At 34.2% G+C, this 11816-nt stretch overlaps 2 protein-coding genes and 2 long non-coding RNA genes across 4 annotated transcripts; 2 read left to right on the forward strand and 2 right to left on the reverse strand.

Annotated features, from left to right (window-relative positions):
- Positions 1-842: 842 nt before the first annotated feature.
- On the forward strand, positions 843-2179 carry LOC111467637. The gene is made up of 3 exons (XR_002714593.1): positions 843-1057; positions 1140-1267; positions 2050-2179. It is a non-coding gene; the product is annotated as an uncharacterized LOC111467637 (long non-coding RNA).
- LOC111467635 (protein NRT1/ PTR FAMILY 4.6-like) lies at positions 1853-5221 on the reverse strand. The gene is made up of 5 exons (XM_023112604.1): positions 4914-5221; positions 4729-4831; positions 4420-4637; positions 2976-3419; positions 1853-2887 (listed from the first exon to the last, which is right to left on the reverse strand). The coding sequence occupies exons 1-5, from the start codon at positions 4914-4916 to the stop codon at positions 1919-1921; spliced, it is 1737 nt and encodes a 578-aa protein (XP_022968372.1). The 5' UTR covers positions 4917-5221; the 3' UTR covers positions 1853-1918.
- On the forward strand, positions 2487-3697 carry LOC111467636. Its single transcript, XR_002714592.1, has 3 exons — positions 2487-2628; positions 2708-2921; positions 3008-3697. It is a non-coding gene; the product is annotated as an uncharacterized LOC111467636 (long non-coding RNA).
- A 3695-nt stretch (positions 5222-8916) lies between the features above and the next one.
- LOC111467805 (putative pentatricopeptide repeat-containing protein At5g40405) lies at positions 8917-11031 on the reverse strand. The gene has a single exon (XM_023112875.1). It carries the CDS (start codon positions 10843-10845, stop codon positions 8998-9000), a length of 1848 nt encoding a protein of 615 aa, XP_022968643.1. The 5' UTR covers positions 10846-11031; the 3' UTR covers positions 8917-8997.
- Between the last annotated feature and the right edge of the window lie 785 nt (positions 11032-11816).

Consider the following 11816-nt stretch of genomic DNA (forward strand, 5'->3'; position numbering starts at 1 on the left):
TAGATTTTTGAAACCTTGGCATGGACGATTGCTCATTAAAAAAAAAAAAAATGTATATTTTAAAATTAAATTATCGATTTTTATAATTTTAATTTATTAATAGAAAATTAAAATATAACCAAATTAAGGAGTGAGCTTTAAAAAAAAATTAATTAATTTCGGTTGAAAATTTTATATGAACCACGACCCCAAGGAATTTTCGTACCTCAAGGTCCAATTACAAAGACGAGAGCCAAGAAACTACAACAAACCTTATACACGCATATTCAAGCTATGATAAGCTCATCAGAGAAAATTCTAAAAGACGTTAAAGACCCCTTATATATTGTGCAAAGTTACACTTCAAGAAAAAAGATAACTAAGTGCAAGTTTCAGTTGCATTAATAATCTCAGCTTAATTTAGTCGAAACTAGTTCAAGATGACTGATAAGCACATTTTCATTCTTTACACTATTTAATTATAATTTAAATATTTGTTTCATATTTAAGCTAGTTTTAAATATAGGAGTTAAAGATTATATGGTAACGGTTACCATATTCGATCCTATTTTAATACAGAGGCTATGAGTATTTCTCATTTATTAGCTCATTTAATTTATGAGTTATGTATCACATAAGTAAAGTCTTCCTTTCTTTGATTAGACTTTGTGGAGTGATTCGAATTTCTTGATCTTAATCATCAAGGTAATCCATTTCATATTTTCCCTTGGATTGATTTTCATATCAAAATTGTTGAGAGGGAATTGAGTAGGATTGTGAGTTTATAGGTAAGAAAGTTATCTCCATTAATACTATTAAAATTTATGCTTAAAATATAGATAATATTGTAATAATCAAATATATTTCAATTTCAAGGTCAGAATCATATAATGTGACTAGGGGTTTGGATAAGATCCACATTGCATCCGGCGTCGGCCAGCTCTTTTGCTTTTGTTCTCTTCCCATCTTCGTTTCGACGAGAAATGGTGGAAATCTTGTTTCCCATTTACGTGGAGATTCTCTGTCCCAATGATCGTGACTACAATCGACGGAAACTCTCGAATTCCCCTGTTTTTCGGTAATTCTGCGGCACCGCACCAAGAAACTTATTCCCTGATCTTCATGATTTATATTTTTGTAATATTATTGATACAATTTAGGAGTAATCTTTCTTGAATCTCTTCTGGCCATATGTGGGGGCAATTATCAGCCAGAAACATTATGTGGCAGTTAAATCTTCGCGAATTCGTGAACAGCGATGGTTTTGCTTTCGTTTTCTTCATTAAAGGTGCGGACTATAACTCTGAGATTTTTGGCAAATTCATTTACTGAATCATTTGATAATTCCGCATGGAATGCAATGAAATGTGGTTTTACAGAATTTGTTGCTAAGATTGTTGCAGATTCTCTTGGGATGGATTATGATTAAAGTTACATGTTCTTTATTTTGACTTCATTTTTTTAGGTTATCTTCATTAGGTGGCCCCCCAGGTATGCTATGCTATCCACTAATCTCGATATTGCTATAGTTCTAGCTGATTGTTATGTTGAGGATTGTTGGGAGGGAGTCCCACATTCGTTAATTTAGAAAATCATCATAGGTCTGTAAGTAAGGAATACATCTTCATTGGTACGTGACCTTTTGGGGCTATGTTCAAAGTGGACAATATTATACCATTGTGGAGAATCGTGATTCCTAACATGTTATTCATCAGTAACAAGATTCAAACACGAGATTGATAATAAGATTCAAACACAGACATTCAATGAAAAATTTACTCTCCCATTCTATCTCATGCCAGCTGAAAGATGAGATCATTTGCAGTATTTATGAATGTGTTAGAATAATGGGATGTAGTTCACCTATATGGGATGTAGTTCAAACACGGGAACCTGTATGTATTATTGCATCACATATACATATATATATATAGTTCACCTATTGTTGTGATTTTGGTCTGTACTTGTACTGCATTGCCCAAAATAGGTAGTGCACAAAATTTAATCCGCTGAGCACACACATCAACCAGTAGAATCTCTCAAGGTGATAATGGTTTATGTTTGTTCCAGATAGCCATGGATGGTGATTGGAGTTACCTGTGACGGTGTTGACGATCGATACGATCACTGAGCTAAGGTAGTAGCCCATAGCCAGAGAAGCCCAGGAAAGAGATGTGGCCAAGGATCTCATGCTTGCAGGTGCTTCTGTGAAGAAAAATTCTAATGATCCAGCCAAGGAGAAAAGATCTGCTGATCCAAGAAATAAGTACTGGATGGCGATCCAAAGGAATGTGATGGGCAATGGTTGAGCAGAGTCGAGTAGACCATTTCCGGTGGCTACTCTCTTGCGCTTCGTCTCAACAGCTGCTGCAACTGCCATGGCTCCAATAGAGAAAACTAACCCAACTCCTATCCTTTGGAGATGAGTGATTCCCATTTCGGTTTTCGTTATCCTTCGAGCAAATGGGATGACTATGTGATCGTATATTGGGGCGAGGAACATAATGAAGAGAATAGGGAATATGGGGAGAGATGCAGGTGGAACTTTAAAGGAACCTATTTTGGTGTCCATTGTTGATGCTTGTTCAACTGAAAATGTAGAGAGCTGAGCCACACAGCAGTTGAGGATGATAGTGCAAGCAAATATTGGTAGAATTTTCAACACAATCTTCACTTCTTCAACTTCTTTAACTGTACATTCTAATGCTGAGTGGAATGGCTTTTTCAGAACTGCATTATTTAGAAACTTGAGACTCTCTGATGGTTCATCCACAACATCTGTTGAATCTCTTCCTTTTGCATTCTGTTTAGCTTCTTTTCCATCAAGAGCTGGACTCATCGCCATACTCGCTATCGAGTTTCGTGAGTTCGGGCTAACACAGCAACCGAACGTTGCAGCTACTAAGACCTGATGATCAGTCAAAACACCAAAAGCTGATTCAGTTAACTTCATTTCTTGTCTCAAAGTATTCCCTGCATTTTTATGGTAGAACTACCTTGCTAATTGTTGTGAATGGACTTCCATTAGGTATTTTGTTGCGGTAAAGAGGGGAGCCTGCAAAGAAGACAACCATGGACAAGAATATGCTGAGCATTGAAATTCCAAAGCCCCACTCCCACCCTTTGTTGTCTTCGACCCACACCACCAATGTGACTGCAATAAGCCCACCACATGACAGACAAAACACGAAGTAGTTGAAGAAAGTGGATCTCCTTTTCCTGCCCTGTGGGTTACTGTCATCAAACTGCTCAGCCCCATGCGACGGCAGCGACCCCTTTATGCCACCGACGCCCAACGCCACCAGATATAGCCCGGCAAACAACATGGCTGCTTTTCCACCACTCGCTTCTTGGCACATGGCGGTGTGGTTTGCTTGATGATCGCATGGAGGAGGCTTCAGCGATGGCATCTTTGCTTGTATCACCAATATTGCCAACCCCTGGTCAAATGCTTGGCTTTAGACTTGGCTACTGAAGAAAATTAGTGTACTGTTTTCTTCAACTTTTACAATGAGTGTGTATCATTGGGTGGGGCCCGACCCAAATAGAAGGGGTACCCAAATATGATATGCCAATAAAGAAATTGCAATGATAGGGTGGTTGGTTGTAGTTAGAGCAAATGCAATCGGCCACGTGTCAGTACTTTACAATCCATACTCTCTATCAGAAAATGCACTGTCACAAATGTGGACACACTTGGTGCCACGTGTTTGATTTCGCTCGTCCTATTGGCTGCTACTTACCTATTTTATACGGACAATTTTGTATGTTATTATATCTATTTTTAAAAACTAAATATTTATCAAACGAGCTTATGTATCTCGAGATGCCTCTCAACCAACCAGAGAAGTTTATAAGGACCATAGCAACAAAATGTTAGACAAATACCATAAATGGACAACTATACAGATAAAGAATCAGAATGTCATTAATGTGGCACCTTCTGATTGGACGTTTCGAATTAGGGTGGAGGACCAATAACGTACCAAAGGGGACAAGACGAAAGGAGTAAACGAAAGAACACAAACAAGAAATACGACACATTCGTTGCACGATCGCAACTCGTTTTAGTGAATTACTCTAAAAATTAACCTCATTAATAAATCAATCAATCTGCCCATCCTCTAAAGTTCTTTCCCTTTTTTCACAACCATGAGGGCATCAACAGTTAGCTCGTGATCCACCTGCCCCCTTTTGTTTTTGTTTTCTTCTTACATGCATAAATATCTCGAACCAAATCTAAACCTAACCAGTTAAAAAAAAATGTATATCTTCGACTAAAATGTTACCAGTTAATAGCAGTTCAGCCTCTTTTACTTGTGTCGTTGAAGTAAAAAAAAAAAACGTCTTTTTCTCACTCGGGTTAGGGTAAAAAGAGTAAAAAAGTAAAAAAAAAAAAAAAAGGAAGTAAAAGAAAGAAAGGGAGAGAGGGATAATTACGAGCAATTGAATGGCAGCACTAATGAGGAAGATGAGATAAGAGGTGAAAAAGGCATCAGAAAGGAAGCCACCAAGGAGGGCAAGGAGAAAGGCAGTTCCCATGAAAGCTGTGACATTGTTAGCCGATTTTGATGGAGAAAAGTGCATGTAATGAGACAAATACATCACCAAATTGCTTGCATTTGCCAAGAACGCCAAATTCTCCAATATCTCCACAACTACAAAAAAAAAAAAAAAAAAAAAAAACACAAAAAAAAAAAAAAAAAAAAACACAAAAANACCCAATTCTTGAAACAACTTTGAGAATACCCAAATCAAAGGACGCTGCAATCATCCCCCCATGGCGGCCTCTCACAGCCGCCCTCTTCCGCCAGTCCACATACCCTTCCCATCTACGAATCTCAGCACTTTCCTGAACCCAACAACCAAAAACAATCCTTTAGAGAAAGGCATAAGATACTCAAAAAAGGCTATTGAAAAACAGAGACACCCACCATACTCTGTTTTGGGTTTGAATCTTGGCTGAAAAGCAGAGGGGATAAATGGAGGGATATTAAAAGATGAAAGGAGAGAGAAAGCTAGAAGAAGAAGATGAGAAGAGAACTGTGTAGAGCCTCTTCAGAAAATGACTTCCATTCCTCCAAGCACTTCATGCTGCCAACGAGAATATTTTAAAATTTTGAAACAAAATTCTTCCTTAGAGAGAGCTTTAATGGAGATATGCACATGGGAGGAGAGAGAGAGAGAGAGAGAGAGAGAGAGAGGGGGGGCTTGGGATTCTCATCTGGGATTGTTGCTTGGTTTGAAAGGGCTTACTTAAAAAACATCAGAAACAAAGAAAAAAAATAGACATTGGTAGACATAGAAGGCATCAAATCCCTCCACTCAATAAACACAATATATATATATATATATATATATATATATATATATATATTAATAATAATAATAACAAATTAAAATTTCTATTATGTAGAAAAGTTTCAATAATACTTATAAATTAAATAAAAAAAATTAATATATATTTAGGATCGGTGTAGAGTTTTAAGAGTAACATTAAAAATAAAGATAATCTACGAGGATTTTTTTTCGTATACTAACATTAATATATATATATATATATTAAAGATAAGAAGTTAGTATACTTTTTGAATTTTCCAAATAAAAATAAAAAAAATTAAAAAAACTAAGAGTAAAAAGTTTAAGGATATTATTGAAATTTTTGAATATTTAAGGTAGAAAGTTTAAGATTATTTATATTGATTTAGCGTAATTTTAAATATAAATTTATATATACCTTCTCGTTCAACTCGGTCTTGTGGGTTATGCTTCACATATTATTATTTTAGGGCATTTCCTAAAAGTTAAGCAACTTTCTCATAACCTTGTGTGCCACAATTTGTGGTAACACCCCCATTGACTTACACTGCACTAAGGGTGTTCTTGTCATTTATTTTAATTGGTATCAGTTCTTATTTTAAACTAATGTTTATTATATCGAGTTGTATATTGAATATATTAATTTGTTTCATAACTCCCATGATGACTTATAATGTAGGGTTAAAGGTTAAAAATGTCCATTTAAGATTAAGCAAGGGGTGTTTAAGTAATTCAAATAAAAGGGTATTTTTGTTATTTTCCATCTGAGGAGAGAAGAAAGGGTATGCAATCATCATCGGAAAACAGAGGAAGAAAAAATTGGTCGCGGGTTGAGAATTGGGTGGTTCTTAAGTTAGTCCGGCAACGTGGGTCTCGGTATTCAGAGACTGTAAACACTAAGGATTATTGGGAGTGAGTCTCACATTCACTAATTTAGGAAATTATCATGAGTATAAGTAAACGAATACATCTCCATTGGTATGAGAGTTTTTTGGGAAGTTGAAAGCAAAGTCAGGAGAGTTTATGTTCTGGATAATAATGATATCGGTGATTCCTAACAAAAATACTGTTATTCAGCGACTTTGGACCTCAAGAGGAAATAAAAATAAATAAATATATAAAAGCCAATTAATTAAAATTATGTCTTTATTAATAATATATATATGGGTTATTTTCCAAATTGCCAAATTTGAAATTCTAACCGAAAAAAAAAAGATTTTGATAGTTTTTTTTTTTTTACCATTTTTTAAATATTAAAATATGAAGATAAAAGGAAGTCACTTCTGCATGTCATTTCCGATAATATTACATTAAAAAGAAAGAGACAAAAAATAAAAAATAAAAATCATTCCAAAACTAAATATCTCATACCACCATAAAATTATTTCCTTTTTTATCACAAAAATACAAATGATGACGTGTGAATAAGAATTTTAAATTAATAATCATTAAATTCATATTTTTTTTTTTACTTTTTAATTAAATTTAACTCAAGATTAATAATTGATACATGTAGTCCAATGAAAAAGTCAACTACTTTAAAGATTAAAAAAAGATTAATATTTTATAAAATTATAAAATTAATTATAAAAAATAATTATTAGTAGTTAAAAAAGACAACTATATTTTCTAAAGAGTTCTTAGAATCTAATCCTCCACTCTCCATATTCTCAAAAAAAAAAAAAAAAAAAAAATCTTTATATTTCCTCTTTATTAAAATTGTAATAAATTTAATATATATATTTTTAATTGGTTTCAAAATTTCTACAGTAAAAAAAAAATTTATTATTTGTAAAAAAAGTAGCATTAATTGTCTTGTCGTATTTTTTTTTTTTTTTTTATAAAGATAATATATTTATTTATCCACTCCTTGTCATCAATATATTATATGGTTATTTAATTAATAGGGATTAGAAATGGAATTATATAAAACTAAAATTTTAAATTAGAGAAATTTGAATCTTAGGGTTGACCAATTATTATTATTATATTTTTTTTGGATAAATATTTTTTTAAAATAAAATAATTAATTTTAGAGAAATTTAAATCGCTTTCAAATAAGATAATTAATGATCCAACCCTAGCCGTTGGGCTTAGGCAATTAATTGAGGTGTGAAGTTTGAGGAGATGAACATGGACTTGTTTTTCAGTTTCGACGAAACGCTGTCGTTTAACGAGAATTAAGAGGCTAAATAAATTAAAGAATTTAATTGGGTTTAATTAATTAGTTTATAATATTCTATATTTCCTCGTTTCATTCGATTTAAGTCAAAACTGAGAGAAAATTAATTTTATGAATTATTTGTAATTTTTTTAATAATCAACATCAGCCTTTGTAATAATTATTTATAATTGTATTTATATCTATTTTATTATAATTAATAATGGAAATATATAATTTAACTTAAAAAGGAACTATGATGCTCGTTAGAATTTAAAAATAATTATATTTTAAAAAATATTTATTTTATTAAGCAAACAAATTAATTTAAAATAGGCTGCACGTTTAAATTTTTAATTCAATCTTAAATATTAAATATCATTAAAGGGAAAAGATTCAAATTACTTTTAAGCCTTACCCATTTTAAAAAACATCACGACGTTTTAATTACTACGTTATGTTTAAATTGACATTTAAATCTTAAATTATTTAAATAAGTCCAACTGCATTTAGTTTTTGGGTAAGGTTGTGTTTGTTATGTATACCAAACATTGATAAAAGGTCTGGTTTGACTTTAAATTATTCCGATATCTTCTTGATATGAAAGCTGGCCAATATAATTTTTTTTTTTTTTTGAATTTTGTAGAAAAAATGTGATCTCGGGAACATGAAAACTGTATTTTTTTTATAAGAAAATTACTGTATTACCCTTGATCTTTCATAAATGTTTTAAAACGATAATTGGAAGAGAACATGAATGTAATAGTTCTTATAGATTGGATTATGTTTGAAAAAAAAAACATTTTCACTCTAACTATTCGTCCAAAGTTCTTATAGATTTTCTACTTTAAGGGTAATTTAGGAATTTTTGAAATAAATAGAAAATTTCGGGAGTATATTTTATAATCTAGTTTATAGACCGCCTCTTTGAAAATTGAATATTTTTATACATTTTCATTGACTTAGATGAAGGGGACAAGAGTGATTAATTAACTTATCTAGCTTTTAATATAAAGAATATTGAAAATTTGGGCATTCTAATTTTTCAAAGTTTGAATCGCGTTCGGGTGTTCGGTAGAGAGGATCTTTCCTTTGATCCTTGAAGTTGGCAACTATGACTTTAGTATATTTAGATTGTAATAGCTTATCCACAACTCGTAGATATTATTCTCCATGTGCTTTTGGTTGGGGGCTTTCTCTCAAGGTTTTAAAACAGGTTCGTTGGAGAGAGATTTACACATCCTTACAAAGAATGCTTCGTTCCCTTTTACAACCGGTGTGAGATCTCGCAATTCACTCCTGCGTTCTCGCTTTCACTCATTCCCCTCTCCAATTGACGTGGGATCTCACAATTCACCCCTCTTCAAAGTCCAGCGTCCTCGTTGCCCTCGTTCCTCTCTCAAATCAATGTCGGGTCTCACATTTATGATTTGAAAGAGCTTTTGAGCCCAACCCAATAACACAAAACCCTATTATTAAAAGAAAAATCATAATGAAGTATTGAATATGGTGAAAATAAAGTTTAGGAGTAACTAATTTCACCAAAAATTCTTGCAAGAACACTCACCATCTCTAAAATGGTGAAATCTATTCCTATCTCTCATGATAATTTCCCTGTTAAAAAGTTTAGATATCATCTTCGTTACATCATGGCAATCCCAACAAACTCTGAGGTTCTTCACAACTCTTATGGGCAACCCCTCCTCCACTCTCATCAATCCAAATGCAATGGCCATCTTCTCACTGTGTTTACACAGAGCATCTTCTTTTTCTTCTTCTTCAACATCAAACATAACAGGGTTCGTGTTTGCAACGTACCCTGCTAACTTCAGCCGCTTAGAAATCTCTCCCCACATCCTTTCGATGGCTTCGTAACTCGGGTGGGACTTATCACCTACAAAGAATTCATGAACTTCTCCATTCACCTCCATAACGCTGCAACCGGGGGGCTTGCTCACGCGTTCTGCTATCATGGACTGGCGCACATTACTTACCCTTTCCCAGTTCTTTGTGTCGGCGTATATGTTCGATAACAGCACATACGCACCGTGATTCTTGGCTTCAAGTTCTACGAGTTTCCTTGAGGCAACCTCGCCCAACTCCATATTCTTGTACATTCTACAGGCATTCAGCAATGCTCCCCATGCACCTGCGTGTGGCTTAATCGGCATGGTGTTTATGAAGTTTAGAGCCTCGTCTAATCGCCCAGCACGACCGTACAAATCAACCATGCAACCGTAGTGCTCGAGCTGCGGTTCGATATCATAGTCCCTCTTCATCGAGTCGAAATGCAAACGGCCTTCATCCACCAATCCGACTACGCTACAACCTCTTATAACAGAAATGAATGTGATTTCATTAGGGGCAATTCCTTCACGTTTCATAAGGGAAAACAGTTCAAGGCACTTCTCGCCATAGCCATTCATGGCAAGCCCACCTATGGCACTACTCCATGTATATACATTCTTTTCATTCATTTGCCAGAAAACCTCCATGGCCTTGTCAACATTTCCACATTTGAAATACATATCAACAAGTGCAGTACCTAGAGTGACAGTCATCCTAATCTTGTTCCTTTCTATATAAGCATGAGCCCATCTTCCTTGGTCTAGGGCACCCAAGTGAGTGCAGGCAGTTAAAACAGAAACCATAGACACCTCATTGACCTTGACACCATCCATTTGCATTAGCTTAAACAGATTTAAAGCTTCCCTTGATTGCCCCCTCTGTGCATAACCAGCAATCATAGCATTCCATGATACAGAGTCTCTCTGAGGCATTTCGTCGAACAGTTGTCGTGCATAGTCAGTATCCCCACATTTGGCGCAAGCGCTCACCATGGCCGTCTGACAAACTACATCCGGATTCTGAACTGATTCAAACACACGATAGCATGAACTCAAGCAACCCATTTCAGCATACATAAAGATCAACCCACTTTGAACATGTGGGTCAAATTCAAACCCATGTTTGAAAAGTGCACCATGAACAGTTCGACCTGCTTCGCAAGCAGATAACTGAGCGCTAGTGCGAACCAAAAAATTGAAAGTGTAATTATCCGGTGACATAACATCATTGGATTGGAGAATTCTGTTGTAGAACTGAAAGCTTTTATGTGGGGTCGGGCTTTTGGAATAGGCTCTGATCATAGAGTTTAAGGCAAACAAGGTTGGGTCGGCACATTGATCCAAAATTTGATTAGAATATACCAAATTGGTGGGGTTTTTAAGAGCAATGGAAGCAACAAATTGGCCTAAATGTTGGCGATCATTCAAAAGGCCATTAATGAGCAATTGGGTATGGATTTGCTTAAGCTCTTTGAGCGTAGTGAAGGAATCGATCAAAGTAATTGTTGGATGCTTGGCGATGTTTCTTAAAGTGCTCATAAGTACTAATCAAAGCAGAATCAAGAGTTCAAATGCAACAATCAGAATCGCCCGATTCTTCGTTACTGTGCAAGCAAAGCGAAATCAACACCGAAAGAACCAGTGGTTTGAATCCTCAGCCGGGGAGAGACGAAGCCAAAAGGGTGCCACCGACACTTTCGCCGCCGTCGAGATTTAGTTTCAAAATGTTGGCACAAGTTTAGATTAAATTATGTAAGGTTTATATTTTATATTTGCTTAATTATTTTGTCAGTAATCAAATTAAAATGATAAAATCAGATGATATTAATAATATAAATTATTAAATAAAATAAGTAAAAGAAAGGTGGGCCCTTGTGCTCGTATTAGGCTGTATTAATTAAGTTGATGGGCCCATGGGTTTTGCAAATTGCTGCTTTAAAAAATTCAATATATTAATGAACTACCACTAGATTTCATTGTTGGGGACCCACCCCCTACATTCATCATAACATATCAAAATAAATATATTACAAATTTAGTATTCCACGGTAATATCTTTATTCGTATGAGATCGAAATTATGGAAGGGTTCAAATGAAACGTTTCTAAATTTAAAACTTTAATACAAATATAACAGAGATTAATGTATTTATATGACCTAAACTATAAAAGTTGTATTGAGTTCGATTTTCTTTTGTTTTGGGTTGAGTTGAATTCTTGGAAGATCGAAGAAAAAAAATCAATTTATTTTATTGATTGAAATTTTTTTTTATTGGGTCAATCCGACCAACCAAAAATAGGGTTCCCAACTCAACCATACTGGTAAATGTTTGATATTTAAGTTTGATTAAATTTTAATTATTAATGTAATTGAAAATGAGCATTTTTTTTAAAATATTAAAAAAAAATGAAGAACTCGGCCCAATTTGAAATCCATGACCATTCTCTAAATTAGCCTGACCCATATATACCCTATACCTTAAAATTAAATTTATATAATTATTGAATTAA

This window comes from Cucurbita maxima, unplaced genomic scaffold (genome assembly GCF_002738345.1).
Source record: "Cucurbita maxima cultivar Rimu unplaced genomic scaffold, Cmax_1.0 Cma_Scf00034, whole genome shotgun sequence".
Classification (NCBI taxonomy): domain Eukaryota; kingdom Viridiplantae; phylum Streptophyta; class Magnoliopsida; order Cucurbitales; family Cucurbitaceae; genus Cucurbita; species Cucurbita maxima.

Excerpts from the sequence above, each read along its gene's own strand:
- LOC111467635 (XM_023112604.1), bottom strand. Across the intron at positions 3,420-4,419 it reads GTGCTGCCATTCAATTGCTC|GGGTTGGCAATATTGGTGAT; the intron begins GTAATTATCCCT and ends GCATTTGACCAG. Across the intron at positions 2,888-2,975 it reads CATTCACAACAATTAGCAAG|GTCTTAGTAGCTGCAACGTT; the intron begins GTAGTTCTACCA and ends ACTGATCATCAG.
- LOC111467805 (XM_023112875.1), bottom strand. The coding sequence starts at position 10,845 with ATGAGCACTTTAAGAAACATCGCCAAGCATCCAACAATTACTTTGATC.